The following is a 21,559-nucleotide window of genomic DNA, read 5'->3' as shown; positions in this document are numbered from 1 at the left end:
ACGAAGTTCAGCTTCATAATATTTGCAGTCAAGGACACCGGTCAATGTATATACGGCCTGTCCAAGTGCAATGCTATTCGATCCGCCATGTTTCATCCGCCTAGGTCGAGGCAAGACCTGGTCCAAGATATTCCAACCATGCAATACACAACCTCTGCGACCGGCGATGGCCGGCCCATCACGACTCCTGGGAAACACTTATTGGCAGGTTTTATACAACAAACGCATGGGTTACTTTCGAGCGATTCATACTGCTAGCAGACTAGAGGACAAAAATCCGAGCTCAGAGCAAGTTTACAATTTATCTCTTCAGCTCTCACAACGACCAATGAACGGAAATGCGTTGATGCAGTACACACTGTATAACAGTAATGGCGCTGCAGCGCCCATCAGCAAGCTGACCAAACTCGGGATTACGGATAGGTATGGCGTGAGTACGCGAGATCTGCGCGTCTTTGACCTACCGTCTAGTGGATTCCCTTACATCCTGGTCCGGGAAAGTACAATACTGATTCACCTGTTCGATTTGCGGTTATTAGTGCAGCATGATCAGGTGCTGTTCTTTCATATCGCCGAATGTATGAATCCCGGCCACGACCATGGCAACAGCCACGGGCCACAAAACAACACCGATGGCAATGATCATAGGGTGTCTCGCGTTTTCAGCCACAACCTCGAAGCAAAACTACGTGGCGGCCATGGACTGGGCTTGTCAGTGAGCCAGCCCTACGAGCTACGAGTGGTGGAAGCTGCACTTGCATCCGTATCATCAGTACTCGAAGCAGAGTATATGTTGATCGAGCAGCAACTCTCGAATGCTTTGCAGAAGAGCGATCTGGATACGTTGGACAAGGAAGAAAATGTCATCCATAGTAAACTACGCATAATCCTCGATCTTACGCGGAAGCTCGCAACCATTGAAAAGCGTGCACGCCAGGTGCGAGATGTCGTGCAGGAAGTGTTGAATGAGGATGAAGACATGGTCAATATGTACCTTAGCGATAAGAGGGCCGGAAAGCCCCATGCGTTGGAGGATCACCAAGATGTCGAGTATTTATTCGAGGCCTACTTCAAGGCAAGCGACTCCGTTGTTCAGGAGGCAGTGAGCCTGATGGACAATATTCGACGCACGGAAGAAACCATCCAGTCCACGCTGAGTGTGCGACGGAACCAGATCATGGTGTTGGAAGCAAAGATTGAGATTCTTATGCTTGCGCTGGCGTGGGCTACTCTTGTTGCGGGTTGGTACGGCATGAACGTGATCAACTATTCTGAGGAGAGTGCGCATGCTTTTGCTGTTGTAGTCTCGCTCTCAGTTACTGGTATACTCTCAGCTTCATGGTATGGGATGCGGAAGTTGCGACGTATCAACAAGTTGCGATTATAGATCCGAGCTGTGACGCATGGGCGTCTTTGCATTCTTGGGATCTGCTGGACTTGGCGAACAATCTTCCAAGATAGTGAATATATTGCTAGATACAATCTACATACACCAAATAAGGCCCATTTCACACCGCAATATGACCAACATTCAACACCACTACCGACATGTGTATGGACGGCAGGTCCTCGCAAAGTATACGATAGCCATCCCCATCACAACAGGGACAGGGGTAGTCAGCTACTACTATTATACTTCAAATTCTATGATGGTAACACTTCAAAATCCCTCCCAAACTTGAATCTGGCGAATTCAAATCCTCGGGCATGGTCATCGGCACAAGCAACGTCTGCGGACTCTTTGTCTTAATATGATTCGAAGCCCACGCCTTCTGTCTCATGATAGAATCCTGCCCAAATTGTACAGCGTCCAGAAAGTCTTTATCCCAGAGTGCCTGGCTAGCCGGCAATAATGCAATCAGATGGTCATCGATATACGTCAGGAATAACTGCAGCGATTGCAGTGCCGCCAATGCCTCGTATGGGTCTGACTTGTTGATATCCTTGGGCATAATGGTGTCGAGCAGACGCTGTGAGACAGAGCGGCCATATTGCTTGCTCTCATGGTATTTCTCAACTATGGGCTTGAAGCGTTTGCACGTTTCTGTTGCGATGCGGTGCATTACCAGCAGCCCCGATTGCACGTCGAAGTCGTGGATAAGTCGGGGGATGAGGTGGTTATAAAAATCTATTAGCATATGCATACCTTCGTATGTGGCGCCGAGCCAGAGTTCTAGTCTGCGGACGCGGGGTGGGCTGTCTTGGTCTGTTTGTGGTTGGGGGATGCTGGCTGTATGTTTCTTATTCATCTCGATGTTGTGGATCGCGGCTGTTTGTTGTTCTTTGGCGTGGTGTCTCTCTTGGCCTTCTTTTTGGACGGTTTTTTCGATGCGCACGGCACCGGATTTAAAGGCTGGTTGCTTGGAGACGGGGTCCCATTGTTCTGGTCTGATCAGCGTTGATATCACATAAATAGGAGAAGGGCGATATACCAATTGTCAACTCATTCGCCGCTCGGGACCGGTCATCCTTTGCATCCCAGTATCCGAAATGAAACGGAATAAAGATATGGTTCTGGGAAATATTACCTATCCTTACGGGTAGCTCCACCTTTCCCCGTCTAGACTTGACCAAAACCATTTCACCCTCGCTCAATTCCAATGCTTCTGCATCTTCAGTCGAGACCTGAACCCATGGCTCAGGATCGGCCTCCTGAAGCCGTTTGCTCCTCCCTGTTTTCGTTCTCGTGTGGAAGTGAAGAGCATTTCGCCCCGTCGAGAGGTGCAGCGGATACTCCTCGCTTGCCTCTTCCAGTGACGGCCTGTAATGCGCGCGCCTTAAAATTGCTCGTCCCGCGGGATTCAGAGTTTTGTATTGCTCTTTCGTCAACGGTGCCCCTGTCTCGAGATCATGGCCAAAGCTTTCGCAGTATTCCACGTCCGTGAAGAAGACACCATCCTGGAACAGTCGTTCCTTGCCAAATGGGTACGCTTCCGTGCACGGCCATTGGATGCCAGATCCTCCCTGGAGCTTCTCATAACCAAGTCCGCTACAGTCACAGGGTCTTCCAAAGGACATGCGCTTCCATGCCTCAAATATTTCCTCCGGGCCATTGAACGGGGCCAGTGGACCACCGTCTTTGTTTTTGAAGTCCATTCGTTTTGCAAAGTCGAGGAAGATTTCCATATCCGCACGTGCTTCGCCAGGTGGTTCCACGGCCTTTAATGAAATGTGCATTGTCCGGTCCGCGTTAGTGAAAACACCCGTCTTCTCTCCCCATTGTGCTGCAGGAAGAACAACATCCGCAATAGCCGCTGTCTCAGTCATGAAGATGTCCTGACACACGACGAACAGGTTGGGCTTCGTCAGGAGCTCACGAGCCCTGGGCAGATTAGGAAGACTAACTAGAGGGTTGGTCCCTGAAATCCAGAACATCTCAATCGAACCTCCGGCGATATAGGTTAGCATGTTCTCAACGTGCGTAGGCTGGTTCCAGTGTGGCATTTTGATGTAGTCGATGTTCCAGATATCAGCGATATCTTGCATGTGATTCGGGTTTTGGAAGTTTCGTAATCCCGGGTACTCGCCATCGCATCCTGTCTCTCGGTTGTTCTGTGCCGTTGGTTGTCCGTTCATTTGAAGGATGCCGCTACCAGGTCTGCCAATTAGGCCGCGGAGGAGGTTGATGTTATTGATTTGGCACGCGCTCGCGGTAGCCTGGTTGGATTGGTACACTCCCTGTAGGGCGGTCGAGAGGAGACTCCTTGTTGTTCCTATTATCCTGGCAGCCTCCATTAGTTGATTGGGGGGAACTCCCGTGATTTCTTGCACGTGTTCTGGCGTGTACTTTTCGACCGTCGTCCAAAGCTCATTTTTTCCAACAACATGTTTCGCAACATACTCCTCGTTTACCCAACCATGCTTAAATAGAAGATGTTGTATCCCGTTCAAAAGGGCCACGTTGGTTCCACTCCTGGGCGTAAGATGAACATCTGCTCGTTTAGCCGTCTCGGACCTTCTAGGATCGACCACAATCAGCCTTGGAGGGTTTGGACCATCTAGTCGATCTAGCATACGGGACCAGAGGACTGTCTGAGTATTTGCGACGTTGTGACCGAACAAGAATAGACATTCTGTGTAGTCAACGTCGGCGTATGATCCGGGCTGGCCGTCGCAGCCAAATGACTCGCGCATGCTAGCTGCGGCGGTCGCGGTACATAGTCGTGTGTTGCCATCCCTGATAGTATGAGCAACTAAATTATGCTGATAAGAGTAGTCACCTACATATGCAGCGTGTTTAAACCCGCCTTTCCAATCATAGCAAGGACATAGTACTCCTCAATAAAGAGCTGCCCGGTGGTATAGAACCCAATACCATGGTTCGTCAGACGAGAACGAACCTCACTGGCCTTCTCTACAATAAGGCTCATCGCCTCATTCCACGTTGCGCGCTCAAGCTTGCCGTTTCGCCTAATGAGCGGATATTTCAATCTGTCTGGATGGCCGACAGTGATCCACCTGTCGCAATGTCAGCATGAAGGGCCCATATAATGAACCCCTCTGTACAAAGATGATATACATACCCATTTAATCCCTTCGGACCCAATCTCCCCTTGTTGACACGGTCTGTCGTGCGGCCTCTGACACCGACAACCTTTCCATTCTTCACCCCGATATCCATTCCGCATCCATTACTACAGAACCTCTTAGCATCGCTCAGGAAGTAAGCAACCATTCCAGGAATGGTGTGTTTACCTGCAAAGTATACACGCGCTTTGGACCCATTTGTCCGGCGTGTCAATGGTGTAGACATCGCACCGAGTCGGCCATTGGTGCTGATACGGAGTGCGAGGACCATAGATATCCTGGACAGAATCGCGCGTCTCGGTTACATTTTGGGCCATGCCTATCGACTATGAAATTCCAGGCAGACCAAGTTCCTTAATTCCGAGTTGCTTTGCTATAGTTGCCGTTCCCGTCGAAGAGGCAAGGCGATGACTTGTATGCGACCACACCTGGAACGGACGGTGTACTTGTGCGTAGAGGAGCGCGCTGGGTATAATTACAGTCTATCAATTGCAAATTTGGGATTAATTGAAAAGCCAACGGTGTATGGGAGATTCGAAATCGGAATCTATCACCTTGAATTCACGACATTACATCATGCATGCTTCATGGTTTCCAAAAGCGGAAATCTAAATGGAATTGAATCCGAGCACCAAATGGTTATTGTTATGAAATGGGTGCAGAGTAATCCTGCTGCTAAGTATTGTGATAAGAAAGCAGAAGAATTGTTGAGGTGTAGTCATGGTGAATCGGAAGTGTACACGGCACGATACATATTCTGCCGTAGGGCTATATTGATCAAGCACTACGTTCAAGCTAGATTCGCGCAATTAGCCTACCAATAAATCCACAAAATTTGGCATGCACATGTCTACAACTGACCGATACCCGCTGTCTCTGCAATTCTGCGGAAGTATCTAGATCCTGTGATTTTTGCTCTACCTTCTCTAAATACAGCCATTTTACCTCCAATTCCCACAAGCAAAGATACAATAACGAATAAGGAATAACATTGCAAAGCCATAATAAATTTTTAAGCAGGCCGCCGGCTCACGCTCGCTTCGAGATCTGCCATAATTTTGCCCTCGTCCTTCTCAGCCACCAACCACTCCTTCTCCATGATCTCGCGGCGCTCAGGACTTCGAAGGCGAAACCCAGCATTTACCACGGGGACACTAAAGACTGCATTGCCACTCTCCAGCTGTTGTGTATCATCGAGGTTGGGACGAGGAACAATATCGTAGCCCCAAAGACACCTAGCGAGAACGATGAACAATGAAGCACGCCCTAAACGCTCGCCTGAGCAAGCCCTGCGACCGAATCCGAATACAGCCACGCGCGAACCAGGTCTCTCAATCCACCGCTCAGGCCGGAATTCATCAGGGCGGTCATGTCGCTCTTCATCTCTGTCAAGACCCCAGTTATTGGCCACGACGATGGATCCCTTCGGAATTCGGTATCCCATGTATTCATCAGGCTGTGTCGTGGTGCGAGGCACACCCATAGTGACAAGGGGGTAGTAGCGAAGTACTTCGTTGATGAAGCCTTTTAGGTACGGTAGGTTCTTCTCGTCATCGAAGGTTGGGAGTCTCTGGTCACCAACAACAGTATCGAGCTCGGTTTGCATTTGCTTCAGTGCCTCTGGATGTAGTGCACAGGCTTTGATGAGGAACTGGAGGATGATATATACTGTCATTGAACTGGCGAGGTAGAGTTCGAGAAGAAGACATTGCAATCCACCGGGTGGCAGGTTCGAAGCTTCTTGGCGATGTATGATTTCTTCAGACCAGTTCCATCCCCGTCGTTGTTCCAGTGAGGTGCTGATAATTCTTTTCATTTCCTGATTGACCCTCTTCCCTGTAGCTTTCCACGGTGCAAACGGTTCGGGAAGGCTGTTTAGAAAGGGGAAAATATCGAGCAGAGAATCCGAGAGCCCATTTGCCCCGACAAAAAGACGTAGAAATCCGTCAACTTCTTGTTTTTCGCTGGCATCTGGATGGACAATCCTCTTGCCGAACAGCAATAAATACATAATGCTCGACGCATACCGCTCGAAATGCGTCTTGAAGTTTTCAGGATTAAGCAGCAAATCATGTAGTACCTGCTTGCTCTCCAAGTCCTGGACGCAGCGGTACGAGTCCGTAGCATTCTTATTCAACACAGCATGCTGCAGACGGTGCAAGATCCTCAGGTACGGACCATCAGGCTGCGCTGCTGGGAAGTGTCCTTCAAACATGCATTCGTTGAGGAATGTCATCCGCGGTCGGGAGCTGTAGATTCGACCTCGCTTTTCGTATAGATCTCGAACGACATCGTAACTACCGATGCAGATAATGGGTATGGGACCGAGTCTGATCGTGATGATAGGACCATATTGATTGTGCCACGCCTGGATGACTTTCCAGGGAGCTGGGCTCCAGAGTTGGTGGATGTTACCGATGAGAGGTAGGGATATAGGGCCGGGAGGAAGACGTCGAGAGGTGAACTGGCTCCAGATATGCCAGGAGATTAGGGCGATGAGGAGATATATGACAATTGGAAAAGCCATTTTGAATGGTAGTGCTGGAGGTGATGAAAGTGATGAAAATGATGAAAGTGATGAGATTGAGGATGGTGAGGTTGGCTGGAACTGGTGATTTAAATAACAAACCAGCTTCATCAAACGCAGAATTCATAACATTCACTCGTATACTTCGTATACTCCCTATATGCCACGCTAACCGCATAAGGCTAGTGCGTCGGCATGATGAGGCCGAAGTTAGAATGTCAGCAAACAAGCAATTGCTCTCTTGAATATGAACATTCACTCAGAGTCTATATCAATGAGAGGAAGCTCGCTGCCCTCGCTTCCATTTGATTGTTGAAGACATGTCTTCGATTTCCTGTCGTTTGATGACTTTTTATCCATTTCACGAGTATCGAGAGATCTCAATATGTATGTGAAACCTCTCATCTACCGGACTGTTTCTCTGAAATGGGAGTCCGTCCCTTGGGTTCGTGTATTGCACCTGCTGTGAACCATCTTACGGCAACCGAAGTGCGCGTCGTACGTACGACATGTTAGCTTTTTCCCTGAGAATTCCTCGAAATGGAAGCCCAATAGAGACAAGTCCGACCTGAAAGATATCCTGTGTCAAGCGGAAGCATTCGTTAAAGAAGCCGAGTTTCCCAATACATCCATGTGGGTCAAGGCTCTCCATGACGAGGATCTATTTGCCTGTGTGGCTGTCTTATCTCTCAGGCTGAATTGGTCTTTCGTGCGGAGATCAGGGTTTCCGGGGTTGATGTTTTACCATGCATTATCTTCAGCCCTGAGTGGGATGGCCTCGGCATTTGGTTCGCTCACGGTCGTTAACTACGGTAGCAATGTGCCCACAGTTCTCGAAAATAATGATGAGGCGTATCCCAGCGCATGGATGCGCTGCAACGAGTACCAATTTACGGCTTGGTTTTGTCTACTCATTCTCCCCTTCTGCGATATCTTGAGTAACTTTCCAAACCTCAAATCCGCAGAGATACCGGCACTTTTGCTCTGCTGGGACCGGTGGCCAACAGATTCAGTCGATATGGCTACAGCTCTGCCATCTACGCTCCAGAACCTGTGCCTGCGACTGGACTGTGAAGAAGGCAGGTCAGCTAAAGCATACGAGCAGATGATAATAACCTTCGTAACAGACAATGTGCGCAGGCTAAGATCGCATGCCCCGGATCTGAACAGGATCTGTTTGTGAATTTTTTGGCCCTCTAAATGTCACCGAGTGAAAGTGTGGAGAACGTGTGCAAGGGAGGGAATTCGTTACAACACGGTGCTTGACAGGGCATCCATCGGTGTGTGGGCTTTTGATGGTTATCCATTCGAGCGTAAAGCTCGATAACATTTGAGTGGATCTTTCGAAGATTGTCGAATATCTCTCGATTATAAGGAACATCTGTCATTTATACCTTCATATGTTAAGTCTCTGTAATTACTGTCAAGTGTGAAGCACATGTGTATATTAGAACTTGCGTAACATATTTGTGTCCGAAATTTAAAAAGCGAGAATACATCAGTCTAACAATATCTGATTCGTAACATCCAAAAGACTAGCGCCAGGTTGATATCATTAGGGAGCGAAAGCGACAAGGGTTGAAACTGCTCATAAAGTATTCACATAATGGTGCAGCATGAGTTCTGCTTTTTGGCCTGTTAAATGTGTAAGTCACCCTCCCATATGTCTGGAATAGTGGAGGGCGGAGAATGAAGCATACCTGAGTATAAAACATCTTGCTCTGTGAGCTCAGGCCATCACTCTTCTGGACAAGACTGTCAATCTTCTCTCCTCGCTCCAGGACACTATATCAAGTTAGCAAATTTAAGCTTTGCCTCTGGAAAGCAACAATTGAGACATACCCCTCAATAGTCTTGTGCAGCACAATCTTCGTCTCATCCAACTCCTGCTGAATCTTCATAATACTGTCCGCCTGACCAGGGTCCTGGAACTTGACAATGTAGTCCTTCAACTGCGCAAGCGGGCACGAGTTCTCGCGTGCAGATGGGTCCGAAAAGCTCGTCCGGGGGTATTTGGCCAAGAACTCATCGACAACCTTCGACAGAAGCTGGTGCGCAACGAGCGCCGGATAGTCGCCGTCCGAGATGATAATACCAGCCACGCCTTCGGTCCGGCCGTAGGCGTGGAATGTGTATGACTTCTCCTCGATGTCAAGTCGCTGGCCGGGGTTCGTGCGCTCCGCCACCGTCTTGCAGAACAGCATCATGAATTCATTGTAGCTGTCACGTGTGAATCGCGAGAAGGAGCTGAGGTCTCGTTCGCCGCAGAGTTCGAGGGCGGGTTTGCTGTCGTTTCGCAGGACCTAGGCGCATGATTAGCATTAGTAAATGTTTCCTTCTTGAAGCGTTGGAAGACATACACCGATGTAGAAGATCTTCATGGTGGTAGCGTGGGCGTTGTTCAGCCGTGAGATAAGGAGATTTGGCTTGTCGGTGTCGGACACGTTGTATAACAATAGCAGAAAAGAGCGCTCTCCGTTTAGGGAACTTCGTAACTTAGAGGACAATATTAGGGAAGCGATGCAAAGGCAGAGCGACTTCTTGGGAGAATAGGTGGCTTCAATAGGGACGTCGTACCAAAAACACAGCAACGTCGCCGCTCTCCGCATCACAGCCTCAGGGTCGTCAACGCCTTGTGGCCTGAGGCGAACGGCCCACCGAGTCAATCGCCGCCTCAGGCAGGGCTACATCGTGGGCGGTCAAGAATTCTGCCTGCGATATCCAACTGCTGTGACTCTTTGAGTATTCCTCTCCAACTCCCCCTAATCCTTTTTATATTAACCTGGTCTACGGTGTACTCGTTGTATTGGAAGACGGAAGCAAAGATGGATGGTGTCGATGCCTCAGAGTCCCAGTGGTTGGTCCAGCTGGCCGCGATGCGCGAGGCCATTGCAGATTTGAAGCTTCCCAAGGACCCCGCCCCAGAGCAGCTTACTTATGGCAGCGATCTGGAGTTGGACCTGGATGACGACTATTCGTCCCCCGGAACGGTCGATGATATCTGGGATGTGATCAGTTCCGACGACGAGACCAGCGATGACCTTGACGATATCAACGGTGTACCTCTCCCCTTCACGACGGGCTATGATCAGTTTTGGTTGGAAGAGAAATGCTATGGTTTAGCTGCACGACAAGCCCTTGATCCGGCGGATATTGCGCAGCAAATCACTGCAGTACTTGCGTCGGACAGCGGCGATGATGAGCTACAAATGTCCTTGGCTGAGGTAGTCGGATTTGATGACCTGGAATTGGTCATAGAGTTGATCGCCCACCGGGGAGAGATTCTAGCAAGTAAAGATAAGGGACTTCAGGCTCAGACGGATGGGTTGGCAGCAGGAAAACTCCAAACCAAGGCAGAGCGAGAGCAGGCTCTACGGCAACAGGACTACGAGCATAAGAACGCCGCCTTACAACCGGCCCAGACGAGATCGGAACCGAAATATCCCCACGTTTTTAAGCAGCACGACTCGCGAAATACCCTGGCTTTCGGAGGAAAGAGGTACGGGCTGCCGCTGGGAAGCGAGCAATCCGAGGAGAAAAATTATACCGAAATCAGCGTGCCGGCGTCTAAAGTAGGCACATTGGGAGTCAACCAGAAGCTTGTGCAGATTACAAGCTTGGATGGACTATGCCAGGGTACCTTCAAAGGATATAAGACCCTGAATCGGATGCAAAGCTTGCTTTACGATGTAGCCTACAAAACGAATGAGAACATGCTCATCTGCGCTCCCACCGGTGCAGGTAAAACTGATGCCGCCATGTTGACCATCTTGAGCGCGATTGGCAAAAATACAGTCCCTAACCCAGCCGAGGAACCAACTGCGACTGAATTCACTGTCCAGGTGGATGATTTCAAGATCGTCTATGTCGCACCGATGAAGGCGCTGGCGGCTGAAGTCACGGAAAAACTTGGCAAACGACTTGCCTGGCTGGGAGTCAAGGCCCGTGAACTTACTGGAGATATGCAGTTATCGAAACGGGAGATCATGGAGACCCAAATTATTGTGACAACCCCTGAAAAATGGGACGTTGTGACACGGAAGAGCACGGGAGATACTGAGCTGGTCCAAAAGGTGCGACTGTTGATTATCGATGAAGTTCACATGCTTCATGATGAACGTGGTGCAGTTATAGAGTCATTGGTAGCTCGGACCCAGAGACAAGTTGAAAGTACACAGTCTCTTATCCGTATAGTTGGTCTATCCGCCACTTTACCAAACTATATTGATGTCGCCGATTTCCTTAAAGTCAATAAAATGGCCGGTCTCTTCTATTTCGACCAGTCGTTCCGACCCGTGCCTCTCGAGCAGCATTTCCTTGGTGTGAAAGGCAAACCGGGTTCCAAGCAATCGCGCGAGAACTTGGATGTGGTCTCTTTTGAAAAGGTGCGCGCCATGCTGGAACAAGGGCATCAAGTCATGGTTTTCGTGCATTCTAGAAAAGATACAGTTTTGACCGCTCGCATGTTGCGGCAATTGGCCATTGAAGATGGTTGCGAGCATCTTTTCAGCTGTCAGGAACACGAAGACTATTCAACAGCCCTCAGGGACATGAAGCATGCTCGTGCGAAGGAACTGAGGGACCTCTTTGCCAGTGGCTTTGGTGCTCATCATGCAGGAATGAGTCGGAGCGACCGTAACCTGATGGAACGCTTGTTTGGCGAAGGTCTGATCAAGGTCCTCTGCTGTACGGCCACCCTTGCTTGGGGTGTCAACCTTCCGGCTGCCGCTGTGATCATCAAAGGAACGCAGTTGTATAACCCGCAAGAGGGTAAATTCGTTGATCTCGGAATCCTCGATGTCATGCAGATCTTTGGTCGTGCTGGTCGTCCGCAATTCCAAGACACGGGTATTGGTTTCATCTGTACGACGCATGATAAGTTGAACCATTATCTCTCGGCCGTTACCTCGCAGCAACCCATCGAGTCTCGTTTCTCTAGCAGGCTTGTTGACAATCTGAACGCCGAGATCTCGCTTGGTACCGTCACTTCCGTTGCTGAAGCAGTTCAGTGGCTGGGATACTCCTACCTGTTTGTACGCATGAAACGTGAGCCTCGCAACTATGGTATCGAATATGAGGAGTTGCTGGACGATCCTATGTTGGTTCAAAGGCGCCGCCAGTTGATTATTCAAGCTGCGCAGGTTCTTCAGAGGAGCCAGATGATTATTTTCAACGAGAAGACCGAGGAACTTCGAGCGAAAGATGTCGGGCGTATTGCAAGCCAGTACTACGTTCTGCAACCTAGTATCGAGATTTTCAATGAGCTTATGCGCGCCCAAGCAGGTGAAGCCGATGTGTTGAGGATGATCAGTATGAGCGGTGAATTCGACAACATTCAATCTAGAGACAGCGAGGCGAAGGAGCTTATCAAATTGCGCGATGAGTCAATTGCGACGGAGGTCGCAGAGGGAGTCGACACCCCTCAGGCTAAGACCAACATCTTGCTCCAGTCTTATATCTCCCGCGCACGAATTGAAGACTTTGCGTTGGTGTCTGACACTGGCTATGTGGCACAGAATGCGGCCCGTATTTGTCGTGCTCTCTTCATGATCGCGTTGAATCGTCGTTGGGGTTATCAGTGCCAGGTACTGTTGTCCTTGTGCAAGTCTATTGAGAAACAGGTCTGGCCTTTCGATCACCCGTTCCATCAATTCGACCTGCCCCAGCCAATTCTTAAGAATTTGGATGAGAGGCTGCCTTCTTCGTCCCTCGAGTCGATGAGGGAGATGGAAACTGCGGAATTGGGACAACTTGTTCACAATCACCGTATGGGGAAGACTCTGTCCAAACTTATTGACAACTTCCCGACTCTTAGTGTCGAGGCCGAAATTGCGCCCTTGAACCGGGATGTGTTGCGCATTCGCTTATTCGTTTACCCTGAGTTCATGTGGAATGATAGACACCACGGTGCTTCCGAATCTTACTGGATTTGGGTAGAGAACTCGGAGACATCGGAGATCTATCATCATGAGTACTTCATCCTTAGCCGGAAGAAGTTGCACGACGACCACGAGCTTAACTTTACCATTCCTTTGTCGGATCCATTGCCGAGTCAGATTTACGTTCGTGCTATTTCAGACCGATGGTTGGGCGCAGAGACCGTGTCGCCAATCTCGTTTCAGCATCTGATCCGTCCAGACACGGAGAGCGTGTATACGGATCTTCTTAACCTCCAGCCACTGCCAGTATCGGCTCTAAAGAACACGATTCTCGAGGAGCTCTATGGACAGCGTTTCCAATATTTCAATCCCATGCAAACCCAGATCTTCCACGTTCTTTACCACACAGCGGCCAACGTCCTTCTCGGATCACCCACCGGTAGTGGAAAGACCATTGCCGCAGAACTGGCCATGTGGTGGGCATTTAGGGAAAAGCCGGGATCAAAGGTTGTTTACATTGCACCGATGAAGGCACTCGTCCGCGAACGTGTTCAGGACTGGAGGGGTCGTCTCACAGGACCTATGGGATTGAAACTGGTCGAGTTAACCGGTGACAACACTCCTGATACACGAACGATCAGAGATGCTGATATCATTATCACGACTCCTGAAAAGTGGGACGGTATCTCTCGTAGCTGGCAGACAAGAGATTATGTCCGGAAAGTCAGTCTCGTGATTATTGATGAGATTCACTTGCTGGGTGGTGATCGAGGTCCGATTCTGGAGATCATTGTGTCTCGTATGAACTACATTGCTTCGCAATCGAAGGGTTCCGTTCGCCTCATGGGTATGTCGACTGCCTGCGCTAATGCGAGCGACTTGGGGAATTGGTTGGGAGTCAAGGAAGGACTTTTCAACTTCAGACATTCTGTTCGACCTGTGCCACTCGAAATCTTCATCGACGGTTTCCCTCACCAGCGAGGGTTCTGCCCGTTGATGCAGTCGATGAATCGACCCACCTTCCTTGCGATCAAGAATCACTCACCCGAAAAGCCGGTCATCGTTTTCGTTGCATCTCGGAGACAGACACGGTTGACCGCGAAAGATCTGATCAACTATGTTGGAATGGAAGACGATCCGCGTCGTTGGGTCCGTATGTCCGAGGATGATCTTGAGTTGAATCTCGCCAGAGTTAAGGATGATATTCTCCGGGAGGCGCTGAGCTTCGGTATCGGCCTGCACCATGCCGGTCTGGTGGAATCTGACCGTCAGCTTTCTGAGGAACTATTCGCAAACAACAAGATTCAAGTTCTCGTGGCAACTAGTACACTTGCATGGGGTGTCAACCTTCCCGCTCATCTTGTCGTGGTCAAGGGAACGCAGTATTTCGACGCGAAGATCGAAGGGTACAAGGACATGGACTTGACAGATGTCCTGCAGATGCTTGGTCGTGCGGGACGTCCGCAGTTCGACTCGTCTGGTATTGCTCGCATTTTCACGCAGGACTCGAAGAAGGCGTTCTACAAGCACTTCCTGCATACTGGATTCCCCGTCGAGTCTACTCTGCACAAGGTGTTAGATAACCACTTGGGAGCCGAAGTTTCTGCTGGAACCATCACGACGAAGCAAGATGCTCTTGACTACCTGACTTGGACGTTCTTCTTCCGTCGACTGCACAAGAACCCGTCATACTACGGTCTCGAGCTCTCCGCGGAAGAACACAACACTATGGCCGCCCAGGCTATAGCGCAAGATTTCATGATCGAACTGGTTGACAAGTCTCTTGGCGATCTGGCAGAGTCATCATGTGTGGTCTTCGACTCCAACACAGGTGAAGTCGACGCTACTCCATTCGGCAAGATCATGAGTTACTACTACCTGTCTCACAAGACCGTTCGATACCTCATGACACACGCGAAGCCCAACCCCACATTCCAGGACGTGTTGAGTTGGATGTGCTCAGCGACCGAATTCGATGAGCTGCCCGTCCGACATAACGAGGACCTAATCAACGCAGAACTAGCCCGCAATCTGCCCCTGACCGTCGAGTCGATGGGTGACCTTCCCATGTGGGATCCCCACGTCAAGGCCTTCCTGCTGCTCCAGGCATACATGTCCAGGATCGACCTCCCGATTTCCGATTACGTCGGTGACCAGACCTCTGTCCTGGACCAGGGTATCCGTATCATTCAAGCCTCCATCGACACGATGGCGGAACTGGGCTACCTTCCCGCATGCCGGATGCTAGTTACTCTGCTGCAGTGCATCAAGTCAGCCCGCTGGCCCGAGGACAACCCGCTCTCGATTCTTCCGGGCATCGACGTCGGCGAGAAACCTCACCGTGCCATTCCGAAGTCCCTTGTTGCTCTCTCTTCCCTCCCCGCGGGTGCTGTCAGCTCGTTGATCAAGGAGGCAAGACTCCCAGGCGCACAGTTCAACAAGGCTGGATCATTCTTGCCGCAACTCTCGCTATCTATCTCGAGGGTGTCGTCGACTGGTATCACTGTCTCCCTGAACCGCCGCAAACGCCACCCAGACTCTGACTTTAGAATCTACGCCCCCAAATTCCCCAAGCCTCAAACAGAAGGTTACTTCCTCATCGTCTCCACCGCTACACCAAACGGTAAAGACGGCGAACTCCTCGCCTTGAAGCGTGTATCGTGGCCTCCCCAGAATGGATACGGCTCTAGATCTGGAAATGCCCAGGGCAGCAGCAAGAATAACAACGACAACCGCAACAAGAACAACAATGGACCTTTCGTGCGCTCGTCTGTCAAGTTCCCCGAACAGTTGTTGGAGGAGTACATGGCTTCTGGGAAGGGAGTTAATGTGAGGGTTATTAGTGATTCGTATTTGGGGATGGAGTGGAGTCTTGAGAATGTGGAGGTTAAGTTGGATTCGGGGAAGGGGAAGCAGGTTGTTGAGGAGCCGAGTGTTCCTGAGAAGGCTTGATAGTTAAGGTCATAGATTTATGTATTGATTCGATGCGGTAGAGTGCAGAAATATATCTGTGGTTTTGCTTTGTGATTGCTTAAGTTCTAATGGTAGTGTCGGCTCGATAAATATATATTGAATTCCGACGAAGCTCAAAATATATATCTAGACTTGGAGGAAGAAAGAAAAGACAAATGAAAAATTGAAAGACAGAAAATGATGGCTCTACCATCAAAAGTCAAAAGAGAATATCCAAACTGAAAAAAAGAGCAAAAAATAAACAACACAACAGGGTATGATATAAAACAAAAATAAGCTAGCCCAGTCCTACACACGCAAGCAATAATTCAACTCAAGCACTCAAAACACTCTCAATCCTCACATCCTGCGACGTCCCCGGCCGATGCCCAAAATAACCATCCATAACCTGCGGCGTCTTCCCCCTCCTCTCCCCAGTCCCAAGACTATTAGGCGTCAAATGGTCATTTCTGGGCCTAATGGGAACGAGGACTTGTTTCTTTTTGCTCTTGGAGACGGAGACGGATCGCGCGACTGAGATTTCGATTTTGGGGAGGTTTTCGGTGTCGTTTTCGGGCTCGGGGTCTTGAGTTTCGGCTTTGGTGTCGTTTTTGTTTTCGTTTTCGGTTTCGTTTGGTGTTGTTGCTGGGGAGAGAATGCTGTTAATTTTGTCGCGGGTTGCGTCGAGCGGGGAGAGGACGGGGGATGATGCTGTGGAGGCGTTGTGGGTGTTGGGGGATTGGGGTTCCAGGTCTGTGTTGATTGAAAGGGCTTTTGGCGGTTTTTGATTGTTGTCGTTGTTTGAGAAGGGGTTGGTGTCTTTGAAGATAGTGTCTTTGCCGATGTTAATATCGACTCTCTTTTCTGGGCCGTTGGATGCGATGTTGGATGAGACTTCGGAGGTTCGTGATTTGAATGACATTGGAGATGGTAAGGGGCTGTAAGCGTTTAAGAGGGATTCTTGCTCTTGGCCTGTTGGTAGGGTCTGGCTCCTGGCTAGTGGACTTGGCCCGCGGGGAATGTTGGATGTGCCCAGGACCTTGGATGCTTTGTTAACTTGCGTTGTCGGGAAGAGGGAGAAACTTGGTGTTCTGGATCGTGTTGGGGAGGTAGCTCGTCTAGGTCGTTGGGGTTCTGGAGATCCATTTATCTGCACTCTTTAGCATCACTTCACTATATGCAGAGGTAAAAAGCATACCCTAGACGACGCAATAACCTCATCCATAGTCTTACTCCTCCTCGACAAAAGCCCCGGCTTCCCCTGCCCAAACAACCCCCCAAACATAACACTATACCTCTCCATCTGCGCATCCGGAATGTCAACTTCTAGCATAGGCGCCGAATCGTCTCCCTTAGACGCATCAGCATTCCTGGCTGCCGACTTTGCGTTCGCGCTCGTGCTTGCATTTGCGTTCTCTGCTTTCAATCTCCGTTTAGCCTCTAGACATGACTTAATCTTTCCACCCGTTCCACCCCCGAAACAATTACCCTTGTCCTCGACGCCTGAGTCGGGCTCGCCTCCGCATCCCGGGGGCTTGTGCTTGTGGTTGCGAACCTGGTTTGGGGCGGCGTTCTTGTGCTTGAATAGGCCGCCGATTTTGCGCCATTTGCTGGGTTTGCGCTGTAGGGGGCGTTTGGGTTTTTCGAGGGCGGGGTGGTAGCGACGCTTTTCGTTTTTGTGGTGTGGTTGTTCTGCCTGGGCGCCGTTTCTTCGATGGACGAGGCGGGGGCTTCCCAGTGCGATGCCGATTAGGTTACTTCCGTCGGATTCATAACCGCCGTCGTGAATCACGGGGGGCAGTGGCAGGTCGTCCATCGGGGGTATGGCTATCCGCAGATTCGGACGTCTGTCACGACCCTCTGAGGTTCTGGGACGCTGGAGGCCCAGGAGTGATATAGTTCGGGGGTCCGAAGCGTGCTGATCGCTCATGGTAGTTGCGGCGAGAGTCTGGAGGTCATTCCGTTGCACTGCATTTGTATAGTGGAGGACAGGGCTGGAGACGTCTGGTGCGTGGTGGTGGTGTGGGTTTCCCAGCATGTTGCAAGTTAATTGAATTGCTTGTACCGGACAAGTAGAAGAAGAGAAGGCACGAGACGCAGTCTCGGATACAGAGAAAGAAAAAAAAAAAAAAAAAAAAGAATGAAAGAACAGCCTTCCAGAAGGTGTTTTGTTACAAGTATACACAGAAGAGAAAAAGAAGAATAGATGGCATGGTGTAGGGGAAAAGGAGTGGCATTATAGAAGAAGAGCATCCAGACAGCCCGCAGTGGAGCCGGCAGTCACAGATGTTGTATCAGGTAAAATACTGAGACATAGGGTCAGCATCACGGGCCAGCTACCGGGAAATAACGCCGCCGCTAATGTTTCGGATATGGTGATCAACGGTGCCCTATTTCGCGATCGATAGTGGACTTTATTCTTCACCGTAGTGTTTTTCCAAGCAAATCCGGTGTATACTGTTCGCATAACCCTGAATTTTTGCTATTATCTCAATTGACTCTTCATAGGTATTTAGTTATCTGAAGTATGTAAAAGCGAAAACATCCCAGTAGAATAGGCGACATTATTCATGTAAATGCCAATCTCCAAATATGTAATAGAACCTTCTCTCCGATTGTCATTCAACCTTATTCAATCTAGAACTATAACTATCTCAACTTACGAGTCAGAAACACAAACAATTCAGAGCACAGAATACCCGCACACGGACGGCCGAGAAGCGATCGCATCGCGCTTACTCGCTTGTTCGAATGTCGAGAGTATTGCTTTCGAACCCGAGAGACCTCCACGCCTCAAACAATCCCTGGTAGCTTTATAGTCGATACTATCCCATCCGGTTTCGGGAATTCGCAATGCGTTTGGCGTGTTAGATTAGATTTCACAGCCAACTTTCGAGTGCCACATTCTATGGATACGGCACAAAATCGTAGTCGGGAATGGATTTGCTCTCCCCTTTTTGCTGCTTATGAATGGTTATAGCGCCGGGCTGCTCTCCAATGCGGTCTCCGGGCGTCTCTAGGGAGGCCCATTGCTTGATACTTCCATTTCTAGCATTTTGCAGGGACGGAAACAGCGGGTCGATCTTCAAGTCAATTTCCTGGGTGTTCCAGGCTGACTCATTTGACCTAGAACTACATTTCAGCTTGCGAGTAAGACAAAACACAAGCAAATCGGAGCACAGCATACCCGGATTCATAGAGCTGCACGCGACATCCTTTCTCTGTAATCGTCTCAATCCCATCATCTGGACATATAAATACACAAAACACAATATCTTTTCATCTCATGGTCGAGGAGTGATCACATCGCGCTTTATCGCCTGTTGGAATATGAAGGCTCTTGACGCGATACGCCTTCGTACCTGAGAGACCCCCAGGCCTCGAAAAGTGCCGATAGCCCTATAGTTGATGTTATCTCATCCGGAATCGGCTCCTCACAATTTGTCTGGCGTGTTAAGTGATATTTCTAGGACTGGCTTGGTGATACTTCGAGATGCACCATGATGAAGTGCATAACCTGTAACCCAACCAGAAACACCAGACACTCTAGCCATAATGCACAAGGCATGTGTTTCGGTTATATGGTCTCGAGAAATTCGTAATATTGGCATCCTTTCTTTTATCCAGTGGCATCCGGCATTTCACACTAAATATCATCAACAGTTTCATGGTATGCTTTGAAAATTCGCCCGGATCCAAGGTAGTCGACCAGATCATACGCTCGTCCAAGGACCCAGGGCATCGATCGAAGGGACCAGTCGATGGTGGGCCACTGGTCTTGCTGTTGGCGTTCACCATATGGTGGCGATGAAGTCATGTTGTTACGAGGCACACCTGGCTTTCGTGGACTGACATCAGTTATGTCTCTCCCGCGGCGGTATCCCGCATTAATGACCCCAAACAGCCTTTTGTTTTTTTTTTTTTTTTTTTTTTTTCCCCCGAACAGATCTCATATACTGTATCGGGGCAATTATTGCCCGCAAGACAATCGGTCGCTCTGCAACTCTCTTGAGGTCCCATGGTTCGGATCTAAAGACCACCAGGCAATCACGAGGCCATGTGTCTGCTGTTGACACTTTTCAAGTACTGCCTGCGGGAGAGTATCGTCAGGACGGATTTATGTGCCATGAATTGACACCAGTCACGCCTACTGGGTAGTCGACGTATGCTAACACATCCGTTTTCTTTGGTTCATGGCCTTCCCCAGCAAGAAAGCAAAGTAACTGTGCGAGGATAGGCTCGTCGGATGTTTCTTGCTGTGTAGCACGACAGACGCATCTTCCTGCGTGCCTTCGTTTGGCCTGCGCACAGTCAGCCCATTCAATCAATTTCGTTCGTGTCGAAGATGCCGCACTTCAAATGAGACCATTGGTGTGATGCCAGCCAGGTAGCTTTGGTAAGCACAGCGCCTTGATCGCTGTCGGCGTTCATAGTAGGAGGTGGGCCAAGTCATATGTGAGTATGACTGGATCATTGTTCAAGACACATTGGTTTTTTCTGGGCGACTGGGCAGGCTCACAGCGTATATGACCAGTCAATGTCGATGGTGATCATGTCACAATCTCGGAGGACGGTCCAAAACAAGAAATGCAGGACAGTTCTTGACGGAACTTGCATTTTGTCTTTTGGGGTCTGATATTACTTCAAAAAGCTATTTCTGGTAAACTAGGTGTGGGCACAGCGCACATTGCGCCGAATGTCACGACTAGGGCATATGCAATGCAGGTGCGTTGCAAGTAGCGATACCACGCACTCGCATTGGTAACTACTTACTCCTGAAACGATGTACTTGGTCCAGAGGTGACTCCAGACGGTCACTACGGCCGACAGCATCACGAGCAACTTTCTTTGTACCCCAATTCAGAGGGCCGTAGGAGGTGCGTATCAAATGATCTCCACAGAGCAAGTACCTTGCGGAGTACCAGGGCTGCGCGCGCTACAGCCAGTAATCTTCGAATGGTTTCTAAGGGTTCACAATTTTGGTCTGCTGGAACAAACAGCAATTTCAAAGCCTATCCACTGATCTCGCAGGCATGTGCAAGCACAGAAAATGTGGGATTTACGGTTAGTTGGGAATCAGGACTTCCATGTATTGCTGTCTTAAACTCACCCTTTTGTCTGGCACGAGGTGTGTAGTAATTGATATCCCCAAAGGCCGATTGCCGAGATCAGGAACTCTTGGCGCAAATAGGGAGTCCTTTGTCCCAATTCGAGTCAGGTTTGTCCGCTTCATGGTAAAATTTGAGTCTGGGCCAGGGTCTAGTTTCTTTTCTCGATGTTCGATGTTCACTCCACATGGCGTGGTACTAAAGCCACTGTACAAGTGACACTCTGGATAGGACAGTCCCTCCATCGTTGTTAAGGGACACACTCTTTCTCTGCTGCGCCCCCTCACCTCTTTTTTTGGCTCTCGCTTCGACCTCAGTGGCGGACGGTCAACGTTACTGCCAACCCTGTCCATAATCACCAGGAAGCTCCCACTGTTCCTGTTCGTTCAAATAGAGAAGAACAGCAACGAAGAGCCTGACGACTTCTTGACGATCATCGCAATCGTGTATATTGAAAGTTGATGAGCGATATACAGTCACCTGACAAAAGTCTACGTAATTCCGCGTCGCGCGACGCGCCACTTGATATTGTCCATCCTCTTTTCAACCACCTACACCATGCCTCG

General features: G+C 49.6%; 7 protein-coding genes across 7 annotated transcripts; 3 read left to right on the top strand and 4 right to left on the bottom strand.

The window, feature by feature from the left end:
• Positions 1 to 226: 226 nt before the first annotated feature.
• Positions 227 to 1,387, top strand: ASPGLDRAFT_116635 (CorA family magnesium transporter; the record flags this gene model as incomplete). The annotated part of the gene is made up of 1 exon (XM_022539790.1): positions 227 to 1,387. One exon carries the CDS (start codon positions 227 to 229, stop codon positions 1,385 to 1,387), a length of 1,161 nt encoding a protein of 386 aa, XP_022405317.1.
• Positions 1,388 to 1,637: 250 nt separating this feature from the next.
• ASPGLDRAFT_116570 (molybdopterin oxidoreductase family protein) lies at positions 1,638 to 4,844 on the bottom strand (the record flags this gene model as incomplete). Its single annotated transcript, XM_022539778.1, has 5 exons — positions 1,638 to 2,383; positions 2,433 to 4,177; positions 4,225 to 4,458; positions 4,524 to 4,634; positions 4,696 to 4,844. 5 exons carry the CDS (start codon positions 4,842 to 4,844, stop codon positions 1,638 to 1,640), a joined length of 2,985 nt encoding a protein of 994 aa, XP_022405316.1.
• A 569-nt stretch (positions 4,845 to 5,413) lies between these two features.
• Positions 5,414 to 6,600, bottom strand: ASPGLDRAFT_42221 (uncharacterized protein). Its single transcript, XM_022545567.1, has one exon. The coding sequence runs from the start codon at positions 6,536 to 6,538 to the stop codon at positions 5,540 to 5,542; it is 999 nt and encodes a 332-aa protein (XP_022405315.1). The 5' UTR covers positions 6,539 to 6,600; the 3' UTR covers positions 5,414 to 5,539.
• An 839-nt stretch (positions 6,601 to 7,439) lies between these two features.
• On the top strand, positions 7,440 to 8,283 carry ASPGLDRAFT_79125 (uncharacterized protein; the record flags this gene model as incomplete). Its single annotated transcript, XM_022550005.1, has 2 exons — positions 7,440 to 7,499; positions 7,545 to 8,283. The coding sequence occupies 2 exons, from the start codon at positions 7,440 to 7,442 to the stop codon at positions 8,235 to 8,237; spliced, it is 753 nt and encodes a 250-aa protein (XP_022405314.1). The 3' UTR covers positions 8,238 to 8,283.
• Positions 8,284 to 8,304: 21 nt separating this feature from the next.
• ASPGLDRAFT_141318 (palmitoyltransferase YKT6) lies at positions 8,305 to 9,653 on the bottom strand. The gene is made up of 4 exons (XM_022541730.1): positions 9,415 to 9,653; positions 8,897 to 9,357; positions 8,755 to 8,839; positions 8,305 to 8,689 (listed from the first exon to the last, which is right to left on the bottom strand). The coding sequence occupies exons 1-4, from the start codon at positions 9,433 to 9,435 to the stop codon at positions 8,654 to 8,656; spliced, it is 603 nt and encodes a 200-aa protein (XP_022405313.1). The 5' UTR covers positions 9,436 to 9,653; the 3' UTR covers positions 8,305 to 8,653.
• A 171-nt stretch (positions 9,654 to 9,824) lies between these two features.
• On the top strand, positions 9,825 to 15,960 carry ASPGLDRAFT_42219 (RNA helicase SLH1). The gene has a single exon (XM_022545566.1). The coding sequence runs from the start codon at positions 9,880 to 9,882 to the stop codon at positions 15,883 to 15,885; it is 6,006 nt and encodes a 2,001-aa protein (XP_022405312.1). The 5' UTR covers positions 9,825 to 9,879; the 3' UTR covers positions 15,886 to 15,960.
• A 4-nt stretch (positions 15,961 to 15,964) lies between these two features.
• ASPGLDRAFT_727895 (uncharacterized protein) lies at positions 15,965 to 17,989 on the bottom strand. Its single transcript, XM_022549637.1, has 3 exons — positions 17,374 to 17,989; positions 17,084 to 17,301; positions 15,965 to 17,035 (listed from the first exon to the last, which is right to left on the bottom strand). Exons 1-3 carry the CDS (start codon positions 17,921 to 17,923, stop codon positions 16,220 to 16,222), a joined length of 1,584 nt encoding a protein of 527 aa, XP_022405311.1. The 5' UTR covers positions 17,924 to 17,989; the 3' UTR covers positions 15,965 to 16,219.
• Between the last annotated feature and the right edge of the window lie 3,570 nt (positions 17,990 to 21,559).

The sequence above is a fragment of the Aspergillus glaucus genome, assembly GCF_001890805.1.
Source record: "Aspergillus glaucus CBS 516.65 unplaced genomic scaffold ASPGLscaffold_2, whole genome shotgun sequence".
Taxonomy (NCBI): Eukaryota; Fungi; Ascomycota; class Eurotiomycetes; order Eurotiales; family Aspergillaceae; genus Aspergillus; species Aspergillus glaucus.
The sequence above is the reverse complement of the archived record's forward strand: the minus strand, read 5'-3'. Positions and strand labels throughout refer to the sequence as shown.